At 42.1% G+C, this 25958-nt stretch overlaps 1 protein-coding gene and 1 long non-coding RNA gene across 4 annotated transcripts in view; one reads left to right on the top strand and one right to left on the bottom strand.

Moving 5' to 3' along the window:
• Positions 1-25958, top strand: part of LOC144898355 (uncharacterized) — a 57074-nt gene that overhangs the window by 5106 nt on the left and 26010 nt on the right. For all 3 annotated transcript variants that reach the window (XR_013627270.1, XR_013627271.1, XR_013627272.1), the window contains exons 2-4: positions 1973-2049; positions 3487-3546; positions 3874-3934. This is a non-coding gene — a long non-coding RNA (uncharacterized LOC144898355). The remainder of the gene's footprint in view (positions 1-1972; positions 2050-3486; positions 3547-3873; positions 3935-25958) is intronic.
• Positions 1741-2916, bottom strand: gsx2 (GS homeobox 2). The gene is made up of 2 exons (XM_058072751.2): positions 2434-2916; positions 1741-2358 (listed from the first exon to the last, which is right to left on the bottom strand). Exons 1-2 carry the CDS (start codon positions 2831-2833, stop codon positions 2009-2011), a joined length of 750 nt encoding a protein of 249 aa, XP_057928734.2. The 5' UTR covers positions 2834-2916; the 3' UTR covers positions 1741-2008.

The raw sequence follows: 25958 nt of genomic DNA, 5'->3' as shown, positions 1-25958 counted from the left end.
TTCAAAAGCACATTTAGCATCATTTACATCTCATTTAACGTTAATTTCATCTCGTTTTGAGGGATGCCAAATATGTAGACGTTAAAATGAGAGAATGGATACAGCACCTGCTATTTCACTTTAATAAGGACCCAATAATATATGATCATCAGCAGGGTGTGAAAGGGGGCCATTTATTCCCTCGTTGAATGGGTCTGCGTGGGACCCAAAACTTCACCTGCTTCCCCTCTCAATTAGGAATGTATCCCAAACTGACAGAAACGAGTTAAATTAGGCGTCAGCTAATTTTTAAGCAACTACCCCTCGCCCCCCCCCATAATCCCCTCCTCAGAGGTCTTTGCATTCGTCCCCCAAGTTGAAAGGTTCAAATGGGCCCTAATGAAACAGTGACTAAACTCGCTTGTGTGGGTCTGCGTGGAACCCTGTCGATGCCCCTCAAAGCGGTCTGAGCTCCGCTGCCGTCGGGGGGTCTTCCCCTAAATGCGTGTCCCCAAGCGGGACAATCTAACCTGTCAAAGCCTTTGGCCGCTTCTATATATCCTGTCTTCTCTGCCGTGCGCCCAAATGGCAGCATACAATCAGCCGACGTGGGACCCAAAACGCAATTAAACTCGCTTTGGATGACCAAAAAGAAAGAAAAAAAATCGTTTTTTTTTTTTTTCAAAAGAAGCCATTATCACCAGCGTTCTTAGAAATGAGGGCTCCACTCGCAATCATGTAAATGTATTTCCTGATAAAGTATAGTATAGATAAAGTCTACAGCCACCAGCTATGTCAAATAAAAATGTATAAATATCTATTATAAATATCTATTATATATATTATTATATATATTATATATATTTTAAGATGATGTAAAAATAATATCCATAGCATTCAATTGTATGAGGTAGGAAACAGATTTCAAATAGAAAAACTCAAGGAAATTAACGTTCTATTTGAATGTATACGATATAAGTAAATGGTCATGTTAATAAAATATGATGCAAATTGGTGCAAGTTTCCAATGTAATTCATCAGGTGCATTGTTGATTTAAAACCCTTCAAGTTTGATTCATATTTAGCGAACAACTCCCAAAAAATTGTGCCATTTTATGTTCTTTTGTTCAGTTTGTTCAACTGTATTTGTGTTTTTTATATAAGTAACTCATAAATACATCAAAGTTAATAAGTACAATTATAAAATTGATTTAAGTTACACCTTAAAGTTAGATTGACACTTAGCTAATGCCTCCAAAGCCTTGTTTCTTCTGCCATGTCATTGTTTTTTTTTCAGTTTGTTTTCAACTATGTTCTATAACCTACACTCACTGGCTACAGTATTAGAAACACCTGCACCATCTAATGATATGCAAATGTATGTTTGAATCAAAAATCGTCTACTCTAATTAGGCTTCTTTTTAATTCACACATTGAAATAATTGAACAGTATGTTTATATCATTGTGGTTGTAGCCTATTCTTTGCACTGGTGCACATTCAATTGCACTAACTCTTTATAATATTTTGCTCACTCCATCCTGGGACAAAAGTTGCAAACAGCAACCTAATAATCAACATATTATGACATTGAGACCATCAGACCTTTTTTATACATTGGATAACAGTAGATTGTGCAGGTGGGCCTAATGAAGCGTCCAATAAGTATCTTTTATATGTAATTTTGAACATATCTGTACAGGTCAATAATTTAGTTGAAGCACCTATGACAAAGATGTACATTAAAAAGTAAATCCAACATGTTTATTATTGCAATAAATACACATATACACAATAGATTGAAAAGATATTTGCGTACAGGGTCCACACAGGTTGTCCTATATGCTATTATTTGATATATTGCTTCTATAAGGGCTTTGTCACGCGCACAGTGATGGGTCATAGGTCACATTTTATAGGAACCTCCAAGAGGGAATGCAGGTCAACATGTGATCAATGCATTCACAGTGACAAAAGTTTCTCTTTTCATGCAGGAGGTCCAGGTCCAAACTCAAGTGCCAGTGGCCGAGTCACATGATCGCCCCGTCCTTCTCCTCAGAAGCTGAGGCAGGTGAGAGGGATTCCTCGTCCTCGGACCGCGGGTAGTCCGCCGGGCCACCGTGCGCGCCGGTGCACTTGCAGCCGCCGTGCGCGCTCCTCTGCGCGGCCTTGCCCTCCTTCTTGTGCTTGACGCGCCGGTTCTGGAACCAGATTTTCACCTGCTTCTCGGACAGGCTCAAGTAGGTGGCGATCTCGATCCTACGCAGGCGCGACAGGTACATGTTGTTGGAGAACTCTCGCTCGAGTTCCAGGAGCTGCGTGCTGGTGAACGCCGTGCGCATGCGTTTGCCGTTCTGGATGTGTGTGCTCTCTGAGGCGCCTGAAGATAAAGTTGGACCTTTAGGCTCTTGAAGCGTCCATAACATTCTACATGGATGTCCGTGGTGCTTCTTACCCATAGAGATGCAGTGGTACCTTCGAGGGTCCGTGACGCTGAAGGTGGCCGTGCAAACAGGTGCATGTCCTGGGTGCGCCAGAGAGGGAGTCTGCTGGTGGTGTTGGGACAGCCTGTGGCAGTACTGAGCCGCCTCAGCGCCGGCAAAATGCCCCTTAAGAGCCGACACGCCGCTCCGGGACGAGTGGATGTGCGTAGTGACGCACAGCGGGCACACGCAGAAAGCGCCACTCTTCCTGGAGGGGCACGCCGGAGCCGCAGCCACCGACAAGACGCCCGGGGTGTGCATGCTGATGGGTAGGAGGAAGTCGTGTGCCACCGGGTGCTCGGCTGCCCCGGGTCTGACCGCAGCAGCAGCATCCTTGACGATGAGGGAGTCCACGTAGAAGGACCTCGACATGTCTGATCTGTATCAATGTGATCCCCTCGGGAGCTGGCAAAGGTGCTTATGTTTGATGGCGCAACAAAAGGGACCCCAAGGAAGGGTGGGTGGGGTGGACCCTTCAGCGTCACCCACGTGCTGCATGGTTTATACTGTCAGCATGCCAAACCACGTGACTGACAGCCCTTCCCCTCCCATTACAATTTTCTCTTGACCACATTTATGAGTAGCCTGTCTAATATAGAAATGTGCCTGCTTTTTATACATATTTGACTTCAAATGCAGTACTTATGCATAGCTAAACACACAAGTGACAGAAAATGCATCTTTGTGGTTATAGTCGATAGAAAAAAATGTAGGTTACATCAACATTTTGAACTATAATTAATATAGTAGATATGACTTTCAATAAAGTTGTTTGATTTAAATTCAGACACCAATTTAAGGCTCAGGAAGTTTATGCTGCCCATTTGCTGATTAGAGAAAGTAGCAGTTTACAACATGTTTTCAAATGTTATGAAGCACACTGAATTTGAGGTTTTGTTAGCTGTAAAGTTTCATAAAATGAGGAAGAAGCTGATAAATACATCTTATATATGTGTATGTGTAATTCACTACATAGATATTCATATTTAATGAGATGCACTTGTCCCAATTTGTCCAAATTGCAGGTCTTAACAGACAACACAAAAGCAGCAAGACACTTGTCAACATGAACAGTCAGCCAAGAAGTAAGTGAAGCACTAATTTGGCATCTAACAACAATATTTATCTCTATCCAAAGTGTGGCCCTGGGGCCAGTTTTGGACAGAGGCAGATTTTGTCAGCCTATAATGACCTATAATGGATTGGTTTTAGCATTTCTAATTTACAAAATGTATCGGAGCATTCATGTTTTCAGTATGTGGACCACTACAGTTTTCATGCACCATTGTTATGTAACACAAAAAGTGGTTATTTGTGGGTCATTGAATGCAACTGTGTGGTAACACTTGACACAGAACCATGTCAAGTTACCACTCAACAATGTTAACAATCTACATTTGTCTCATTTGCAGGTGCTAATGGACAACACCACCATATGGATGGGAATCGTCGACATAAAGCTTTAACTAAGAAGTAAGTGAAACACTAATATTTATCTGTGATAATGCTTTGGGTGGTCTGTGGTTGTTTGTCTGTATGTGCCCTGTGATTGGCTGGCGGCGAGTCCAGGGTGCACCCCACCTCTTGCCCGAAGACAGCTGGGATAGGCTCCAGCACGTCTGCCACCCTTGTGAGGATAAGCGGTAGAAAATGGATGGATGGATGGATGAATAATGCTCAGGGTTTTTCTTTTTCATGTTCGAGAACGGTTACACTGGAGAGACAACATACGTGAAACAGCTCACAGTGTTCACTTGCATATTTAAACTATTTTCTTTTTTTGTAAGTAAGTCAATAAATAATAATAATTGAAATACTATTACTATTTTAGAGTTAATGAAAAGCTTCAAAAATACGTATACTTTTTAATAGAACAATGTTTGCAGAGAGACAGCACTTCAGACATACTTTCTCTTATGTGTCATTTCTGAATCAATCATCAATCTGTTTATCTATTTATATAGCGCCAAATCATAACAACAGCTCATGGCACTTTACACCTGGAGATCACATTCATAAATGAAAAACAGAGAGCCAACTGAAACCCCATTTGGTGATTGAGGCAAGGAACCTTGAAAGCTTGAACAGAAACCCAGGCTTTGTGGGGCGGCCGTCAGTCTCGATCTGTTTGGTTAAGATATAAGAATAGAGGGATAGATGGTAGATCAAGCCAGAAGTCTTAGTCTTAGTCCAAGGAACCTAGAGGAATGTCTCTGATACATATCAGCATATCAAGGCTCAGTTCTAACTATTAGCAAAGACGTACGTTTTGAGTTGACTTTGCAAATTTCCCCACTGCGGGACGAATAAAGGCATATCTTATCTTATCTTATCTTAAATAGGGAGAGGGTGACTTCCTCCTGGATTGAGTTGAGGAGATGGTTCCACAACGGAGGAGCCTGGTAACTAAATGCTCTGCCTCCCATTCTACTTCTAAAAATTCTAAGGGGGCAAGGAATTGTAAATTCTGGGAGCGCAGTATAGGAGCACTTGAAGACAGCCATTCGTCAGCCATTAACACTGGTCAGCATACTTGGTCCATGTACCATTCATATTTGTTCTGATCAAGTGGACTCTCCCAAGTGGTCTCAGCCATCTTGTTTGGTGTCAGGTGATGGCATTCACACTTGACCAAACTAGCAGAACAAATGCACCAGAGTTCCTTTTTATGGAACCAAACATGACATTGTATGTCTCCACGAGAGGCTTGAATTATTAGGAAGACGGCTTTCATTATGATGTAAACCATCATAGTAATCATGATCTAATCAAGTCTTTGCACTGGTGTACCAATTGAAATATCCCATAAGTTATGTAAGTCATATTCTTCCCCCTCAAGCAGTTGGAACTAGACCAGCCTCTTCCAAATTCTTTAGTGTGATATATTATTACAAATGCGATTTAAGGAATTGCGGTAATTGCCTTTATAATCACACTTTTGGATCCGCTCACTTTCAGCAATCGGAGTCGGTTTGTGGATTGGTGGCGAGTCTGGAGCGCTCCCCTCTGCAAGCGTGGTTATTTGATGGCGATTAGGATTCAATTAGAAAGTGTTTATAAAGGTCAGGCCGCCATGGGGGTAAACAGGCAGTTATTTCAGAAATGCGTTAATCCCTCATCTTGTGACGATAATTAGCGGGTTTGATCCCCCTGCGGGGTGCTTGGCCGGAGAGGGTCACTGCTGGTTTTAGCTTCTGCTTTCATCTGCCAAGTAGCCCCTCATCGGACGCGGAAATGAATGCTCAATGCGTTTGGAGTTGTGATACAAAGAGTGGAATAATCTACATTGTATGAAATGGGTTTAGAAGAGGAGGATGTTATATATGATGTTGTATACCTTCACAAAGTTTTTAATGACAAACTGTCTCATCACACACTGAACGTAATTGCTGTAATAAAGTCAGCCTGGTGTGTAACATGTACATACACACACACACACACACACACAGTATGGCAAAGCAAACACTTTGTTTCTGTGTGTGTGTGTGTGTGTGTGAGCATACGCCAACCATGCGGAATGATGCGTGGCGTGCGCCCCCTTCATCGCACCGTGCAAGCTCTAATATTATTTTTCCATAATTCTGCACGATAAAATTTCATTGTCTCTGAAGTAATCCCCCAAACGAGGGCCTTTATGAGGCTGTAATGAGGCCTAATTGCCAGGACTAGTGGAGCCACGTGGAAGGGTTTAGCGGGCATTAAGCCGCCGGGTACTGAGCAAGCACAGGCTGTTACCTCGCCATTACTTTCATAATTCAAGGAGAAAATTAGTCCATTTAAGGGCAAAAAAAATATCCTGTGATTCCCTTTTATTCTGCTCGGCGGGACAAGGCTCCATTTTTTTTTTGTTTTTTGCTCATCTGCATCGTCTAAGTACAGAGCCCGGCATGAATCATTTCATGCAAAAACTACAATATGAAACTGGTGTAACAAATGTACTTTATTAATTACTTACTTACTTTTTTTTGCATAATTATCACATACACACACACACGCATATATATATATATATATATATATATATATCACAAACACGTCACTAGTCTCGTCTTTGGAACGACACTTAGTCATTGTCACTAGACAACTGTGTGATGCATTCATTTATGTATTCATTAGGGATGTTCCAATACCAATACCGATCACATAGATGAAAAAGACTCGAAGAAATGGTAAGTTAAACGCTAATAAAATAATGAAATTTAAGTCATAACATGAATAAAGTCACATTTTTTCTTAAAAAAAGTTGTAACCGTCCATCTTGAAGCATGTAGGTCCTGAAAAGGCATACCAATAGCAAACAAAATTGGAAGTTATTTTCTCACCAGTTGCATATTAAAATATTGATAAAAAAATCCATTATTGTCTGAATGAGGACAAACTGGAGAAATAACACACAAATCCGCTGAAGTTCACATTGTGTGTCAAGGCAGACGTTAGCTCATTTGCATTTAATTTTCCCCAAATTAAATTTTAGTTGCATTACGTGCGCACTATGCCGGTCACATTTGCAGCATGTACACGTTTTGTCAGAGTCGGGTCAAAGTTCATGTTTTGGAAGCAGCAGAAGGTTTGGTGCATGCAATGGAGTGTTAAAACGTAAGCTGCACTGTTTTGTATTATTTGTTTCATCTTCTTATCACAAAAGGGCTGAAAGTGACATCAGACAGACATGAAGAAAATATTTGATATTGTTTCTCCTGTTTAATGTTATTTTGATATAGTTACAAATCCCTGTAGCTGTACACCATGCCCCTTGAAGACGGCCCCCTCTTTGGACTGTCCGATATGCACGTTCAGGATCCTAATGTCACAACTTTATAATCTCCAGGCCTCATCCTTGTAGCATTTTGACGCTCTTGTTATTTGATAGCTTTCTTCCCATAGTAGAATTCTGATTTTGTATCATTTTGTCTTCAGTGTGGCCCAATACTCCTTCACCATCTCGGGACAACTATCAACCTCCTTTTTTATGCTTTGGAGGGCAGCGGCTCTGCGCCACTATTCAGCCCCTTTCACATCACGATGGGCAATTAATCACTCGCCCATTCAGTCCAATGAAAATTCACTTTAAACAAGGGGGGCTTCAAGAAAAAGATGATTCAGGACTAAAGTTGTACTAAGTTGTGTAATTAATAGCATGTTTGTGTGTAGCAAGCTGTGTGTTTCAAGCTCGTCCCACAAGTATTATTAAGAAAAACGCACAAAGTTGTTAAAAGTGCAGTGTTAAAGTCACCCCCCCCCATTCTTTGGAGTCCCCCCCACCTCATTCACAACCCATCCCATGGCATATTAGAGCGTGAAGAAGCCCATTAATGTTTTGTTGAACAAGCATCATTAACTTGTATCACCGCCTTTTTACAAACGTGGCATTGTTGAGGCGGGCCAGTCTGCAGCCCATCTTGGCCAATACAGTGCGTGATTGGGCCCTTTATTAGTTACCAGGCAACAGATCCTCAATACCCAAACTCAAAGGAAACACTCTGCTCCTCCATATAGATTTCAATGAGATGAACAATGATTCCGCCGACAACATAATGCCGCGCAATGACTTTTCATTAACAATTATCTCGTCGTTGTGAATAGCAGCTGCAGTGGACCGCTCTCCATCTCATGGCTTCCAAAAGGAGGTGGGGGGGTGGTGGGTTTGGTGCACTGAATGGTGGTGAATAGCAGGGTTTCACGGCCGCCGTAGAATGTGCAAAATCTCATTTAGTTCTCAATGAATAATTGTGTTTCTATGCAAAAATCAGTTGGAAATAATTGCGTCCTTTGCTAGACCGAAGGCTGAGAGACAAAGAGAAGCTCAACAGGAGAATGTAGTCACATGTCTACGGTTCGGTACACCTCAGTTTGACTAAAAGTTGTATAAAAACTAATCTATACCCTATCACTTCCGAGTGCTGCGACAGTAATTCTCTGTTAACCAATCAGCGGACCGCATTTTCTCCAGCCCCGTTTACCACTACGATACCAAAAAGTGGTTTTGATCTATTTCGTACAGTATCCATCAGTTATTATGTATCATTTTGTTATCATTTTGACCACCAAGTGGCCCTGTTTGGTACAGCTTTAAACCTCAGTGCTCTTGTGTTTCCAGTGTGGAGTCTACAGTGTTCTGTAAATGATCTAATTAAAGCTTTTATTAAATTAGTTGTGGTGCGTGGTCTACAAAAGCTCGAATTAGCATCCAGTCATTCAGCTGTGGCTGTCATCAACCTCTTGACGTATTTTTTTTAACACTCCCAGATGCCCGTAGTCGTCAGCATCCAACTTCTGCATACGCTCTGACATGTTGGTTGTGCTACCCAGCTGTTGGTGTGAAAGTCATGCGTGTTACAGTTGCCATTTCCAATAAACTCATTAGTGGTAGCAGTTTGCTCTGTACTGCTATTACTACATTGGTTCTGTTGCTGCTGTGTTGTGCAATGTTAATACGTTTGCTTTCTCATGCACTCTAAATCATTATTACAGTTGAAAATGTGAATTTCACATTTTGAGAATAACATCTTCGCCTGCTTTAAATGCCCTCTTTTCCCTCTGTCCACTTTATAAAAACGTTAATTAACACCCTGGCTATTATCAGAACATTTATTGTTGATTCCTTGTCAACTGTAACACAAATGAACTGTGCAGTACTACTGCAACTAGTTCATGAATGGATATGTGCTGTAAAGTGTGATTTGATGACAACGAAAACACCCCAAAAATGTGCACCATACCAAACCAAGCCATAATTTGTAGTGGAAACAGAGCTAAACAGAGTTGAACTGTTCCACTTTGTGTCTGTTTGTAGTGTAGCAGATCCTCCATTCAGCATATATTTATTGAAAATGGAAAGCACCGTCCTGAAAGATTGTTGTGCTGCACAAATGCAGTGTTTGTGCGGTGAGGACATCATTTGAGGGCCCAAAGAAAAGTAACGTGACAGCCTGGGAGGAAGAAGAGGCTGCTGAACAAAAGACAGCCCATAGAGGCGTCCTGCATCAGCCTGACGCTAATTAGGGAGGCACTCCTCAGCCTCCCAGAGCTGCTCGGACCCGACACTCCAGACTGAAGTGTGCCCCCTCACTAGAACCACTGTCTGCATGTCCAACCTACACACGGCCGTATGTGTCTGATACAGCGCAATTAAACGAGGCCTGGAAAAGGAGATAAACAGCGAGCAATAGTGGTGCGGATCACGGTCAAGTTCCCACGAGAAGCGGCCACTATTAAAGCTTATTGTCCCAGCCTTGCCCTGTACCGCCTCGTCTGTTGTTTCCAGCACGCTAAGCAAACGCAATTACGACAAGAAAAACAGCCCTTATTTCAATCTTTTCTTGCTCTACTTGTCAAACGCTCCCCAATTTTCACCCCTTAGCCGTAATGAGAAGCTCCTCCGTCGGTCGTTCCACGGTTGCAGGGACTCGTTATTGTGCTCCCTGCTGGTTCAAGATACTGGTTTGTCACGTTAATGAGCCACCTTTTTGTTTAACCCCCACATTGTGCTTCTGTGTTTACTTCCCTTAATATCCACATTTTAAGAGGCTGTGGAGAATCTCTTTCTATCCTTGGATACTGTGATTTTTTTGTGTCTCAAAGAGTAAGTGACAGGAGTCTCTCCACACAAGTCAGTATGAAGGAGTTGAGATGTTCAACAGGGGGAGAAGATGGCAGAGGGTGTTTGCTGGAGCGGAAGCAGACTGGAATGTTGCGTCCGGGTTTTTGTCTTTTGTTGCCGGCATCACAATCAATAGACCACTCTATGTGCCATTTTACCAGACAGCAAGCAAACGATCATCAGAGCATCATCAAGTACACCTGTCGGTCATCTTTGGATGTCTGATGGGATGTTTGAACATCTCCAGCAATGCTTTCCTGCATTGTAACACAGTCTTGCCTAATTTGAACTACTATTGAGAACCTGACATTATTTCAGCTGTATACTCCCAGTCAAGTCGTGTACACACAAGAAATGCTGACCAAACACAGCCTTTACAGTCTGTGAGGTTATATTTTTTCCAGGGGAGCATGTCAGGCTACACAAGAGGGTTTGCAGAGAGTAGTGAGCCGGTGTAGTATATGCTGGTGCCTTAACAGCACATGCACTCCTAAATGAAATAAAAATGGAGCAAATTTCTTAAACACATTTAACAACACATTTCTTTTATTATTAAATAAATTATTTATTATTAAATAATTATTATTTAATTAATTAATTTATTTAATTATTTTTAAATAATTATTTATTATTAAACTCAAACAATATACACAGTAACATACATGTGCACTCGTACATATAAACTCTTCCATCTTCCATGTATGACTACGTATGTATATGAATGTTTCATTCATAGCCTGGTATACTGCATCCTGTGCATACATGCACTCAGCTACACTCTAGCCACATAACATGACTGACATCACGTCACATGCAATTACATTACTAATGGGGAGTTATATATATATACTCCCTGTAGCCAGCTAGTGTCTTTCACAAGTACAACAGATACCTGAAATTGACCCACAAAGCGAACATATGTTTTAGTGGTAACAGAGGATTTGTTTGTAACTATACTGCCTCTGGCTAAAGCCTGGAAAATGCACAATGAGCACTCAGTCGAGTCACTTAAAATGTGTTCTCCATCATAATCTCCACCATATTTTACTGAAATGCATTGTTACTTTCATGCCAGATGTAATGGGACACACACTTTTTCCTAAGAGTCTTGGGGATCATCAATATGTTTTCTGGCAAAATTTAGAGGAGCCTTAATGTTCTTTTTGTCATTTTCATCTTGGAAGTTTGCCCTACAGGCCATTTTTGCCCAGTGTCTTTCTAATGGTGCAGTCATGAACACTGACCTGAACTGAGGCAAGTGAGGCCTGCAGATCTTTGGATGTTGTTGTGGGGTCTTTTGTGACCTCTTGGATGAGTCATTGCTGCGCACTCGGGGTCATTTTGGTTGGCCAGCCACTCCTGGGAAAGTTCACTACTGTTCCATGTTGCTGTGGTTTGCTGGAGTCTCAAAGCTTTAGAAATGGCTTTATAACATTTTCCAGACTGATGGATCTCAATTAATCTTAGGTGGGTTTTAACAGGGGGTGGGGGGCAATCACCTTTTCACACAGGGCCATGTAGATTTGGATTTTTTATTTGATGATCTGAGACATTTATGTGTTACAAACATGCAAAAAATAAGAAATCAGGAAGGGACAAGCCCTTTTTAAAGAAGAATGATGAGTAGATGGCCTCTTGACAAAGTGTGGGAATGCCGGCCGATCCTGGGAAGGTTTCACCACTGTTCCATGTTTTCACCATTTGTAGATAATGGCACTGTGGTTTGCTGGAGTCTGTGGAGACATATATAGATATATAGATTGTAGACAAACAACCATTAACACTCACATTCATACCTATGGACAATTTTGAGTCGCCAATTAACCTAACATGTTTTTGGATGTGGGGGTAACCGGAGTACCCGGAGAAAACCCACGCATGCACAGGGAGAACATGCAAACTCCACACAAAGAGAGTCAAACTCGGGTCTCCTAGCTGTGTGGCCTGCGTGCAGCCTCTCTTAATAATAAAAAAGGATAATTTAAAAACTGCATTTTTTTCAGTTGTTTTGTCAATGCCTAATCATTTTGTCTGAAACATTTGTGAAAAGTGAAAAAAGTAAAAAGAAATAGGGGAAAGGGCAAGTAAGTTAACAAGGAAATGGAAATAAAAAAAATCAGCAGTAATTTTGCAATAATAAATTCAAATTATGAAGAGAAAAAGTTGTACTCTAAGGAGAAATATTTTATTTTAGGAGAATAACAACACGATATCATGAAGACAAAGTTTTAGTTGTATAGTTGCAAGTTGAAATATTAATTTTTTTTTTTGAAAGTTGTAATAATACCAGAAAAAATCAAAACACGAATAATGTAATCTTTGCTGTAATCTTTTTAAATTAGGTTGCATAAAAAGTTGTAATGTTACAAGAATAAAGTCAAAATAATATGGGAATAAAGTCGTGATTAAGAGAAAATTTACAAGAAGAAAATTTAAATACTTGGAAAAAAATATCACAGTGGCCCTTTCTTACTTCACTATGTGGACCTCAGTGGAAATAAAAATGGGCACCCCTAATCTAAATTAATGATCAGACAGAGATTCATTTATCATAATAAACATGGCTCACACAGGCCACACAGTCAGTAGATCAGGAAGACCTAGATATCTCTGTGTGGAGTTTGCAGGTTCTCCCCGTGCATGCGTGGGTTTTCTCCAGGTACTCCAGTTTCCTCCCACATTCTAAAAACATGTTAGGTTAATTGGTGACTCCAAATTGTCCATAGGTATGAATGTGAGTGTGAATAGTTGTTTTGTTTACAGTATACAGTATGTGCCCTGTGATTGGCTGGCGACCAGTCCAGGGCCCAAAGACAGCTGGGATAGGCTCAGTGTACTGTGTACTGTATTTTACTCCAATAAAAATTGACCTCGTCTGGTGTCTCTGACGAAATTTAACATATTAGTGCGTCCACATCCTCTCAACTTTGGTATTTGGTTATTATTTTGTGTATTTAAACGTGAAAATGTTTAGCTCTGAACCTCAGCTGTGGTGATGTGCTATCTTGTAGAAGTTATGAAAACTGTCACGTTAAATTGAGTGTGTCATTATGTCGATTTTCATGGTGACTTGTCAGCGTTCTTTCGTGTGGTCGAGGTCAGTGCGACGCTCTACGACAAATTGCACAATTTTCTTTCGGCCTCTCATCTCTCTGATGGTGAAGAAGAAAGTGGATTCTGTCAGGTTGCAGACGCTCTCCGATTCAAACTCTGCTCATTTGAACAATGTATTCTTCTCTCAGTCATTGTTATCATTCCTTCTGTGACATTTATTCCTCCTCATAAACATTTCCCTCTGCATGATACTTCTAAAATGGGACCATTATCAACATTTCTAACTAAGCTAATGTTATATTCACAAAATATTGTAGTTTTAGGGAGGTGAAAAAGACAGATGTCAATTTACTGGTCACAACAATCTATATCTATATCTTAAAAAGGCATTTTATAAGTACTTAATATTATTAATTGTACAAATACAATGTATCTATCAATGTCGTTATTATATCAGTGCAGGTGAAGTGTCCACGGTGTGGCGACAGCTGAGGTTGAAGGTCAGGAGCTTCTGTCTGCAGCATGCTCCACATGAATAGAGCGAGTGTTTGCGACCCTGTCTGAGCTTTGTCACCACTTCGTATGGGGTTGAGGGGACGGGATGCAATGCAAAGGGGGCCAGTACCGAGGGGATGGGGCAGATTTGTATGCAGACTGCATCACTTGTGGGCGGGGGGACTCCACTTTATGTCCTCCCTCACCTGCTTGTTTGCATTAAATCATAGACACAAGCACATACACAAGCGCCGCTGCACCTGTCGTGGGTGATTGGTGTCGATCTTTTCTATGTTTAACTTCACAGCAGGCCTGAGAGCCTCTGATGGGACCATTTATAAAGATCTTCCCAGTGGGGTGATTGGACAAATGATAGATATGGCCATTGTATTGCTACACTGTAGTCAAATGTCAATGTTGTTATGAAATAGGCAGGTCCTCGCAAACAAGTCAATAACAACACAACTTTTGGTGGCACACTTTTAAATAGGGTAAATGTCAACATAGATGAAGAAACAAACCGTGGTAAGACCAGTGTTATTCGGTCTAAACTGGGAAACCGGGACCAGAGGTCACTATCCCCCAGCTTGTTCTCCAGTCTATGATATCATCAGCGGTTGACACGGTTATGCCAAGTCTGACTTGTTATGCAAGCCTGTGCTTTTCTTATTGAACATAGCCCACAACGGGGCCAAAGCCAGCATTCTGATAAAGAAGTTGAGAGAAATGCAAGAAATATGGAAACCAAGCGGGGGCCTCATGTGGTCATAGGTGCTACCTGGTGCCTCTGGGTACTGTATATGGGACTCCTGCCCCCATAATCTGCCTCTCTCAATTTAAAAAAATGATTTGCAGTAACAATTGCAGGCATACAGTGTTGTACTAATAACACATGCAGTTACACTGTATAATTACACTGTATATCTTGTCATAGCATCTTCCTGTTGGACAATGTTGAGTGAATTGTCTTGCCCGTTGTTGTACAGTGACAGTTTACCATCATTTATTAACTTGTGCTCACCTGCCTGCCAAGTTTTGAGGACAGACTGACTGTTGAAGCTCGTCCTTCAGTGGGAAGCGGGACTAAACATTGCAGTTCTCCTTCCTCCCCTCCTTCATTTAAACCGAGCAAATGTTTATGACCTAGGCTTGTAAAAGCATAGGGATTTAAATTGTTAGGAATCGGAATGAGAATTGAAACAGGAAGGGTTGAAATTCAAAAGATGCCCAATCCTATCCCAATCCTAAACATGTAAACATTGTGGGTTTTCTAACAGTGGTACATTTTACCGATGTTTTCACATATGTATTCATTATTGCTGGCTGGTTTATGGTGAATGAGATGTGTTTTCTGTGGGAAAATGGCTTAATTTTGAGGGAAAAAGATTTGACCCAAAATCTGCCAGTTTGTGGGGCCCTGAATGGTGAATCACAGGATTCACTGTACAGCCGTATGGTGGTTAAGAATGTTCAGATGCTACTTCTAGGACTCCACTGTACAATATTACAGTGGAAACACAACACTGGAATATTGTATAGTGTCTGTTTTTCTGGCTGTCAACCAAGAGGACAAGTGCACATGCCCGTCCGTCTGCGAGCCGGGTCGTCCCTCTCTTTTATTTTGTGACAGAGTATCCATTGAGAGTCAACGAGCCGGGTCAAAGCGTGCACGTCAGGCCGTGGCTGCGCCCGAGCACCGGGGCGGTCCGAGAGGTCAGCATTATTCACAAGGTGCTGTGATGCAAATGAACCCACCCACGCTTAAACAACTCTTGGAATTTTTATGTCTGCTCTCTGGCCCCATCACTCCCCTCTTCTCCACCTCCTCCTCCTCTCCAAATCTCTCCGCTTTGCATTTACAAAGTCATTGACGAGACATTCAAAGCTTTTTAAATTGGCCAGCTTCATTGTGCTGTCTTTGAGCTTTGGGGAGGCGGCAATGTAGAGAGTGCAAAGAGGAGTGGGCCTAAATATACTGGCCTCTGAAAGTAGTTAGATCATGTTCTTTTCATGCTCCGATTAGAATCAAATCGATCCCCCCCGCCCCTCCTGACACTCTGAGGTTTGAAGAGCAGCGAGCAGACAAAGGCTTCCTGGCCGAGCTGAATGCTAAACACACTCCTAAAAGAAGCTCCACAATGGCCCCGGGAGTAAATTTGTTTTAACTGCAATGGTAGAGATGTTTGTGCAGATATCTCCACAGTGCTCGTACTGTAGGAGCAGCTTTAGGTGCCTGCACCCGGCCCCCATGCAAATGAGACCTCCCCAGTGAGAGGACCATCTTTTTAATTCAACTTTTATTTTGGTGCAATCTAATCCATTTTAGCCGCTGCTAAAGAGGTGCGTTGATGGGGCACCAGCAGGTGGAAGGGTGGAGGTTTGGCCCGCGGTTTGTGATGAGTGCGACCCACTGGACACGAGAGGCGGGACGGAGGGTGACGATGGGAGGAGGGATTTGAACTTGGTGACACTTGTTTTTTTTTTTTTTTTGCACCTGCAGCTTTGTTAGTCATCACTTTAAACTGCTCCAACTCTTTCATTCTCTGCTTTCAATCTTTCAATAGCCTCATTTGTGATATCACTACTGTTTCTCTCGTTTAAATAACAGATTAACTTATTTGTCATAGACACAGACATTCAGTTTTATGGTTTACCCCAGTGCACTTGAGGAAAACTAAGTCAACAATGACTTAACTTTTAGGATGTTTTAAAATTGATGAATTCATTTTCCATTATTTCCATGTATTTCTTTTTTCTTTCAGTATTTCCAGGATTTCCATATGGTTTGTACTGCATATACGAGGCTCGTTCAAGAACGAGTTACGTGCATACAGAGGAATGACAACGCTGCTTTTGTTCTTTTCCTTAACTTTTTGCCCTGTATTGGTATCATTTTGGGATAGGTTTTGGCTTACACTAAAAATGGACCTAAGAACTTTTAACTGTTAAGTTCCTTTTTAACTTTTATTGTTATTACCATTTTCATCAAATTAACTACACTTTAATATGAAGGCATAACAAAACATGAATAAAACATATAATAAACATATGAATAAAACACTGAAAATACTCTCTCATCTCAATTACATAAAAAAATATTACAGAAAGTTTTAAACTTTGTTGAACTTTCTTGATCTTCCAAAAATCTGTTTATTGAACAAAGACTAACTTTGCTTGTGAACAAAAGGTCAAAACATGTATAAAATATGCTGCTATAGTATACAAAAAGTGCTTGCCCCTTCCTGATTTCTCTTTTTGCATGTTTGTCATATTTAAACACTTTTCAGAAGATCAAACTAATGTAAATATGAGTCAATGACAACACAACTGAATACAAAATGCAGTTTTTAAATGAAAATTCCAAACCTACATGAAATTCATGAAAATTCAAATCCAAACCTACATGGCCCTGTGTGAAAAAGAGGTTGCCCTCTAAACCTAATAACTGGTTGGGTTCCCCTTAGCAGCAACAACTGTAATCAAGCGTTTGCGATGTTGTAGTTTTGCCACATTGTTTGGTGTTCGAGCATGAACCGTCTTTTTAAGTTAGGAATAGGATTCAGGTCAGGGCTTTGATGAGACCATGTCTTTATTTTGTTTTTCTTCAGCCATACAAAGGTGGGCTTGATGGTGTGTTTTGGCTCATTGTCCTTCTGACCTTTGGTAGACAACATAATTCATGGTTCTGTTGATCTGTTAATCACAGCAAGTCTTTCAGGTCCATTAGCAGCAACACAGTACCAGACCATCACACCACCACCACAATATTTTACTGTTGGTATGATGTTCTTTTTCTGAAATGCAGCATTACTTTACTTCTAACGCAAAACACACCTTCCAAAAAGTTCAACTTTTGTCTTGTCAGTATTTTACAAAAAGTCTTGGGGATCATTGAGTTTGATGTTTTCTGGCAAAAGTGAGACAAGCCGTAGAGTTATATTTGTTGTTCAGCAGTGGTTTTCGTCTTTGAACTCTGCCATGCAGGCCGTTTTTGCCCATTGTCTTCCCTATGGTGAAGTCATGAACACTGATGTTGATGAACACAAAATGAACACTGATGAACACAGAATGATGAGTAGATGGGCTGTTGACCAAGTGTGGGAATGGCTTTAGTTTTTCATAAATGGAATTCAGTTATAAACTTACCCTACAGTATATTTAATTCAATGACAAATAATCCACCTCTCCAATATATACGTAATATATTATAGCCCCTGCAATACAAAAAAAGGAAAAATTATTTTGTATTTGAGTCCTGGGAGAATCCACACAGGCCTGTGTAGGTGCATGAGGTGGGGTTGGGGGGGGGACCACCCTGCAGCTGCCCCCTGCCCAACTCATCCCTTCATTCCCACTCCTATTCATCCCACAGCTGCACTCCGCTCCCTCTCTCTGTATTTCTATCTCTATCTCCCTCCCTTCTATCTATTTCATGCGTGCGACACAAAGATGGATGGAGAAGCTCCTATAACAATAGTTTGTGGCACAAGGTGAGCAGCCTCAGCCGCATACGGCCCTGTCCCCTTCCTGCCTATGTGTGTGTGTGTGTGTTAGGAAGGGGGGGCGAGCGGCACAGTATGGCAACAGATGCTTTTGTTGGGCCAAAAGTCTCTAAAGGGGCCGCTGCGGGCGGGTGGTGGGCTTTGCTCAGCAGAGTCATTTTTTCTCCGGCTAGCTTCTCCCCAGCTGTGCCTGCCGCCAGAGGAAACGCGAGGGCAGCGGCGTGATGGAATACGTAAGTGGGGCGCGCGGTTTAGGCCTGTTTGCTGGGCCGCTCCATTAAAGGGTCGTTTATCTGCCTTGTGATCCCATTGTGGCCGGCCTTCTTCATCGGCCTCGGTGTTTCGAGGGGGGGCGTAATTGGCCGATTGGCCACGGTCTGCACCCGCTGAGGTGATTTATAAAAGCGTTGAATGGAGCTGACTCCTCTCCCGGGCGCGGTGGTGTCCGCGAGAAGGCCGGCCGAATAACGCTGAATAAACGCGCAAGAAATGTGAAAAGGATGAAACTTCCCCAAAGCGTCTTTGTGCCAGTGTGAAATCAGCCGGCTGAATAAAAAGAATCACTCTTGTCATCTATTTTTTTCCACCTTTTTACACCCCGTTTGACATTGTTTCACCTCTTTAGAGGCTTTTTTCTCCTCTCTGCTGCTGAGCCGCCTTTCATATTTTTTTTATCCTCTCTCTCAGACTATATTTCATCCTGGGATGCATGACCTTCTCAAGCACATACTGGTATGGACAAATGCAAAAAAAAAACACATTGGGTTGCCATTTTACATTAAAACATCATAAATAAAAAAAAAAGTATCACATTTCTTCCTCTACATGTTGCACACGTTTTCTTGTAGATGGAGTTCAAGTGGTATCCTGGCTCTGTGTGTGCCCACCATGTGTGGAGGTTGGCTCTTAATGGCCTCCTAATTAAAGCCGACCCTGGTTTCAATGGGCTGATCATCTAGTGGGGGTCAGAGGTTGTGTACGGGGCGGCTGGTGGCCACGGGGCTTGCCTCTGCACTAATTGCTATGCGATATGGAAGCAATATAATGCCATGCGGAATCCTAACTTTCCTGTACCCACACAGATCTAATTAGGAATCTACGCTTTCCATTAGCACAGTTTGTATTGTCCTGCCTCCGACTCCAAGGTCTTTAAGTCAGACTTAAGTGTTTGTCCAAAGGCTAGACGAGACGCCGCCGTAAATCCCTCACAAGTGATTGTAGACTTGAAGATAAGGTCTGCAAACACTTTAAGAGGAGGCTAAATCAAATGCAAATACAGTAAATGAACCCTTGATGGTCAAACACAATCAAGAGACTTTTAACATAATTTTTTCCCGTAAGAGATACTATAAATTGAATGAACACACAACATTTTAGCATAGTTTTTGTCATTGAACTGCAAAAATAAGTCATACAAGGTGCTATTGTTAATGGTAAAAGTTATTTTGTGATTATCATCGTGATTTTTGGCTTTGAATGTTTTTGTTCCTGCAATTGTCTGGCGACAAGTCCAGGTTGTGCCCAAAGTCAGCTGGGATAGGCTCCAGCATACCCACGCAACTCCAATGAGGATAAACGGCATTGCCTTTGCCACACACTCGCTCACAGCACCTCAGGCCATTACCGGATGGAGCTGCCCCCACCACTTTTGCTGTATTGGCATTCATAGCCTAAACTTCTAATGCTAATGCTTCCTGTAGGGATTTGTTTATGTGTTGATTTGTGAAATCAGTGTGTCCAGGAAGGAAGTTTTGTAAATGCTTAAAATGGCCAGAATATATGAAAAAAATACAGTTGGAGGTTTTAAGAGTTTTTTTTTTAATAGTGAGCTTTTTAGGTGGAATAGGTGTGTCCATTACATTGTTGGCCAGTATAGTACTGGGATCTGAATAAGAATCCTAATCAGAATCAGGTTTACTGCCAGTTATAGGCCACACAATACAAGGAATTTGTTCTCCTACATTGAGATATTGACGATTATACAGAGTAGCATTTAGAGCACAGTGCATTGATGTGCATTAATGAACATGTTAATGGATCTTATGTAGTCTATGGAGGGGTGGGGACGGCTTGGGGGGGGGTGAAAGGCGGTTCTGGGCCTTGTTCATGAGGCTGGTGGCAGACAGTCTGTTAGAATAAGGATTAAATCAGCTCTTCTTTGTCCTATTCTTTTTGGACATGTGGAATTGTACAAGTCTAAACAGGGGTGGTAAACAAGTACTGCATGTCAAAGAAAAAGTTGATTTTGTAGGGGTTTTCAATGGGCATGTTTAAAATTCAACTTACTTGTTATATTGCTTAATATTTGTTCAGTCAGAAATTATAGGTTCACTTAAATAAAGCACAATTATGATAATTGCTGCTTCTTTTTAAAGCCCAGTTAGTGGTTTGGTCCACAGGCAAAGGCAAAGCAGGAGGAGTGAGGCCTTCCTTGGGTTTAATGTCCCCAATTGTGTTCCTTTAGGGGGGAAAGGGAACAGTTTCTTATGTGTTAATTTTCCATTTTGTTGCCTCGGCCTTTGTGTGGTGGATTCCTCATGCCTCCCCAAACAGCGCCACTCTCTTTCTCTTCCTTTCACGACTCCCCTGGCCAGACCGCCTAGATTATGTTGCTAAGGAGATTTTTCCCCTTTCTCTGTGTTTTTCTTTTTGCCTTTTTTCCTTCCTTCCACTGTTCCCCCATTGATTTGGTGTTAATTCGTTTTGAATGCCCCTTGGTGTGTGCCCAGTATCATGGGAGGGGGGCTCACAAGGGGGCGGGGGCAGCTCGGTGAGTGGAGGAATTTCGGCAGTGCTGATTGGAAGTTGGGGGTGGGGTGCCGGCCCTAAAGAGAGGCACTCAAGTGAGAAGTGCAGTGGTTTGCTGACCTGAGGTAGCTTCTTCTCAGGCCTTCCACAGACTGATGCTCTGTCTTTGCATGCCAATGTGCCCAACTAACCAAATCAAAGTATCATTTTCAACACTGTGGACTAAAATATAGTATGAGGTCTTCTGTTTTACCGTATCAGCATGTGGCTGATACGTAGGCAAATGTTATCCAAGGTGAGACTGAAGACAGCAGGGAAATGGACTGCTGACGAAACATGAACTTGACAAGACTCTTTTGTTTTCTTTGTACTTTATCTTACGATAGACATTTGGACAATTCTTCCAACTGATGTCCTGTACATCACCCATCCTGGATTTTGCTGCAATTTTCAACTGCATGGTACCCGGAAGGCTACTGACACCTTTCCATTGGTAACAGCCCTCTCCTACCTGGTCAGCCCAGGTTCCGTAAACTACCATGGTCTTTATCATTGGTAGAGCAGATTTGACTAGACTTGAAATGACAACCGATCAAACTTCCCTCTCCCAAGATATGGTGAGGTCCACCACAGGTGACCTCTGATCTCACAATGTTTATCTCGATGATTGGAGAAGAACTTTCCACAAACATTTACCATGAACATGTTCACGCTGCAAAGAAAAGGGGAGGACACATTCTGTAGGTGTCATGGCCAGGTGTCCCAAAACTTTTGTCCCTTGTGTTATCCGATGAGAGGATCAACGCACAAGGCGGCCATTGTGTGTCTGTTTGCTCATTAAAAGTGTAGAGTAGCTTTCTGAATCATTATCTTTGGGCCCATGTCACAGGTGATGGCAAGCTGCGTGTCAATTAAAGCTATTCTGCATCAGGGCCAGAGTTTGACCTCCCCTGACCCACTCTGCCCCCACCCCCGAGGGTGTGCGCGACAAGGAGACAAACACTCCCAGCTGCTGAAGCCTTCTCAATAGCCTCTAAAGTGAAGGGGCGGAGTGTCCATTCTGTACGCAACGGCAGTGGTGGACGCTTGTAGTCCACTTGTAGCGGAGGCAGGTCACTTGAGACTTGTTGTGTCAGCAGATAGACGCCATTCTAACGTGCACTCATGTACACGTTCCCATCAAACAAGCAGACACACCCCTCACTGGTTTGCAGACGCCCTGATGGCTGACCAGAATTGATGCACTGGACACATTAGACACAATACAAACATTTCGGGAGGGATTTTGAATATATTTTTTGTATAAAAAAAGTAATATGTTCACTTTTTTGTCACTTTTCATTTTATCATGGTAATGTTCTTGTTGCATGCAAGAATACATCATAAGATAAATTCTAGGGTCTTCAAACTCTTATTTTCTTCACTTGTTTACACCACTTTTGAGAGCGGCACTTTTGAAATTAGCTTTTTAAATTGCAGCTTTTCATCAAACCTTCTTCATGATTTACATGATTCCACCTACGACAAATTCAACCATATTTGCAGAAATGTGGGAGGTCTATTCACTTTAGTGAAGTACTGGACATTGCCAGAGTAATTTTAATTGTACCCAAAGAAAACAGTCAACGATGTCATTATTGATTGACACAAGTGTATTTATAGCGACGTGGGTCGCATTCAAGCCGTAAAAAAGCCACTCTAAGTCAAGGTGTAATTGTGACCAGCGTATTTCTTGTCAGTGGACTCATTGTGGTGTTGGACTAAGTGGTTCGTAATGGGATGGGTTCTGTCAGGCTTGGCCACCTGCCAGCCAGCTCTCTAACTCTGGATGTTGGTTTAGCTGTTGATCCTTGCAAGCGTCCATAGAAGATGATGTCTTTACTACAGAGCTTGCGTAATTCACATTATATGCATTATTGTTGTGTTTAATTGCATCTGTAGATGTTCGATAGACAGAACGTAACATAGCCTGCACACTAAATACAGGTTTTATGATGGTCACAGCTTGACCCTGGAGCTGATTATCCCCAGCTAATGTTTTTTCATACCGACATGACGTCAACAACACATGTGAGGACAGACCGCCCATAGACGTGATTACAACAGATACAGTCGCTAATCAGAAGCAGGGAAAATGTGCGTTGCAGCCGAGCGAAGCTTATGAGACTAGGCATGTTGCAGAGGACAATTTGTTTTTCTTCTCCATGTAAAAACAACAACACACAGCTCTCTCTGTTCTCTATCGGTCTTTCTCACTTCCCAGAGATCCATTATCTGCATTTAAAGCACTTCATGTGGAAGGCAAAATGACAGTTTATGAACTCCGGAAGAGATAGACGAGAAGAACCATTGGTAGAGATGTCACAGTTAGATGGTAGGAAGAGGCTGACTTGTTGGTCCAGGTAAAAATGATGTGTTGAACCATAGCAAGACAAATATATCAGTAGCCCAGAAAGGGACAGGAGGTGTTGGACACAAGTAGGAAGAGACAACATGTTTGGACACTTGGGACAATCGGGAGAGACGGAACAAAAGGACCACAGGGAAAGACATAAGACATGTTGGTCCATAAGTTGAACAGATGTGTTGAACCATTGCAAGACAAATAAGTCAGCACGCCACAAAAAGACAGAAGGCAGTTCTTCCCACATAGGGGAGTAGCAGGTGGCCAAAAAGTGCTCTAGTTTTCGAGATACCCCTACCGGAGGTATAACAAGTCGTACTTGGTATCAAAATGTTCGTTAGAACCTCTACTTTTCAGAACTGGTGTTGTACTTTGAAAAAGTTGTGTATAACATAGTCAATTAACCCCTTTATTGCCGAAACACGCAAAAAAACGACACTTCCTCATACCTTCAATTTATTCAACCCAGTCACTATAAAACTTTGTTTGATGCCACTACAATGCTATTTCTTTATTAACAGAGGTCTGTGGATATCATCTGGACATCAGTGGTGGTGTAAAAATCCCAAGGGGGGTAGTCTGGGGCCCCAAAATGGGGATTTTAGCCCCTTTTTCTACTTTTTCTTCAGGAAAACACCCCTTGTGAGCCCAATTTCAACTCAGATAAGGAGTGTTTGGTATCAAAATGTTCGTTGGAACCTCTTCTTTTCAGAACTGGTGTTGTACTTTGAGAAAAATTTGTGTAACATGGTCAATTAACCCCTTTATTTCAGAAACACATTAAAAACGAAACTTCCGTACACCTTCAATTTCTTCGACCCAGTCACTATAAAACTTTGTTTGATCTCGATAAAGTGCTTTATTTCTTTTTAGCAAATGTCTGAAGAAACAATCTGTACACCAGTGGTGCAGTAAAAATCCCAGGGGGCTAGTCTTGGGCCCCCAAAACTTTTATCTTAGCCCCTTTTTTCTACTTTTTTTCGGGAAAAAGATCCTGTTGCAAACACCAGTGAATTTGTAACTGTACTCGGACTCTGAAGGTCACTTCAAAACTCGTTTACCTGTTTGAAACAGCTTAGCAGTATTTTCTTTACCAGTAAAAAAGTGCCTGCTACCAAATATTGACCAATGAGACCAATGCTAGTTTTCATCGCTTCTGCCATCCCCATCCCCATCCCCATTATCTTGCTCAACACGGACAGTATTCGGGCAGTCACTGCATTTGCATGCTTCGATGCACGGAAGTCCAACCTGGAGACATGGACATTTCGCTCCATCAATACAGCTTGAATCTTGACAGTACAGATGAGTGAGGTTCCGCAGATCACTGGGAGCCGATTCCTTCAAAGTTCGAATGCACACAAGGTTTTCTCCACTCTTGGTCCAGCCATATGCACAGGGGTCCCCAACTTCAGGTTTTGCTATGTGGCTGCTGCACCATACCATGGTCTGATATTTTGCCCGGAGTGCGTGCTGTTGAAAAGCATCCTCTGTAGGAGGGAGTGACACCACTGGCTTGTCGGTTGTTGATGAGTGGATGAGACGCAATTCATCCAAAGTTTTGCAATGTCTGTCCTTACGACCTTTGTAAATGAGGATACCGAATTTTCTTGCAGAATCCATTCCCACCTCTGGTCCAGGACTGTTGAATTCAGAAAGGCCTTTCAACTCATCTTGATGCTTTTGAAGCGCATTGAATGCAGTTCGTTTCCCTATTTTGAAAAATCCGCTAGTAGTGTCACATCCTGAAAGGGCGTGCATTGCTGGCAAAATGGAGCAGAGTAATGGCCCTACTTCTTCAGCAATCTTAGTCACTGGAATGAATCTCTCTTTTGTGGTGAATTTTCCGGCATGACCTGCGTGCATGTAGACCTCCCGACTCAACATTCCTCCACTCTGATAATGCAACAGCAACACAAGGACATCAGTGTCATCGCATCTGACGATGGTCCGTGGAAAGGAAGCTGAGTGTGTTGCATGTAACACAATTCTTGTGTCGGCTTCAGCTTGTGTCGAAGCCAGGTTCTCCATCGTACAAGGTCCTTCAGCAGATATTTGTTTCACTGTCTCTGGGTTCGGGTAACCCCCCGCAATCACCAGTGTTTTGTCTGGTGCAATCATGTCAGGTGCTCTCGCCTCTATATATTGACTAAGAAAATATATCAGTTCTGCTTTATTCTTTCCGGACTTGAGAAACTGTTTGTAGTTAGGAACTTTCCTATTCCCAATTACCTTGTGGGAAGCTCTATGTTCATGACTGTCCCCACGTCGTTGTCTTTCTCCTCCCTTGATGTTCAAGCTTGCATCTACATCATAACGGTCAAAGACCACCGTTTCGACTTCAATATGCAAGTCTGGATTTTTCAATAGTCTGGTCAGTCTTTTCAAGATGATCTGTCCCAAATCATCGAATGTCTGGAAGTGTGTTTCATTCACACTTTGTACAAGACTCATTCCATCAATTATGTATGCAGTTCGTGTGTAGGCTTCTGATTTCAGAACTGTTTCCTTCTGGCAACGTTCTTCAAGCTTGCTAGCAAGGTACAACACCAGTTCTGAAAAGAAGAGGTTCCAACGAACATTTTGATACCAAACACTCCTTATCTGAGTTGAAATTGGGCTCACAAGGGGTGTTTTCCTGAAGAAAAAGTAGAAAAAGGGGCTAAAATCCCCATTTTGGGGCCCCAGACTACC

Source organism: Doryrhamphus excisus, linkage group LG4 (genome assembly GCF_037039965.1).
Source record: "Doryrhamphus excisus strain RoL-2023G ecotype Guam linkage group LG4, RoL_Dexc_Guam_v1.1, whole genome shotgun sequence".
Lineage (NCBI taxonomy): Eukaryota > Metazoa > Chordata > Actinopteri > Syngnathiformes > Syngnathidae > Doryrhamphus > Doryrhamphus excisus.
Note: the sequence above shows the minus strand (reverse complement) of the source record. Positions and strands in the feature narration are given on the sequence as shown.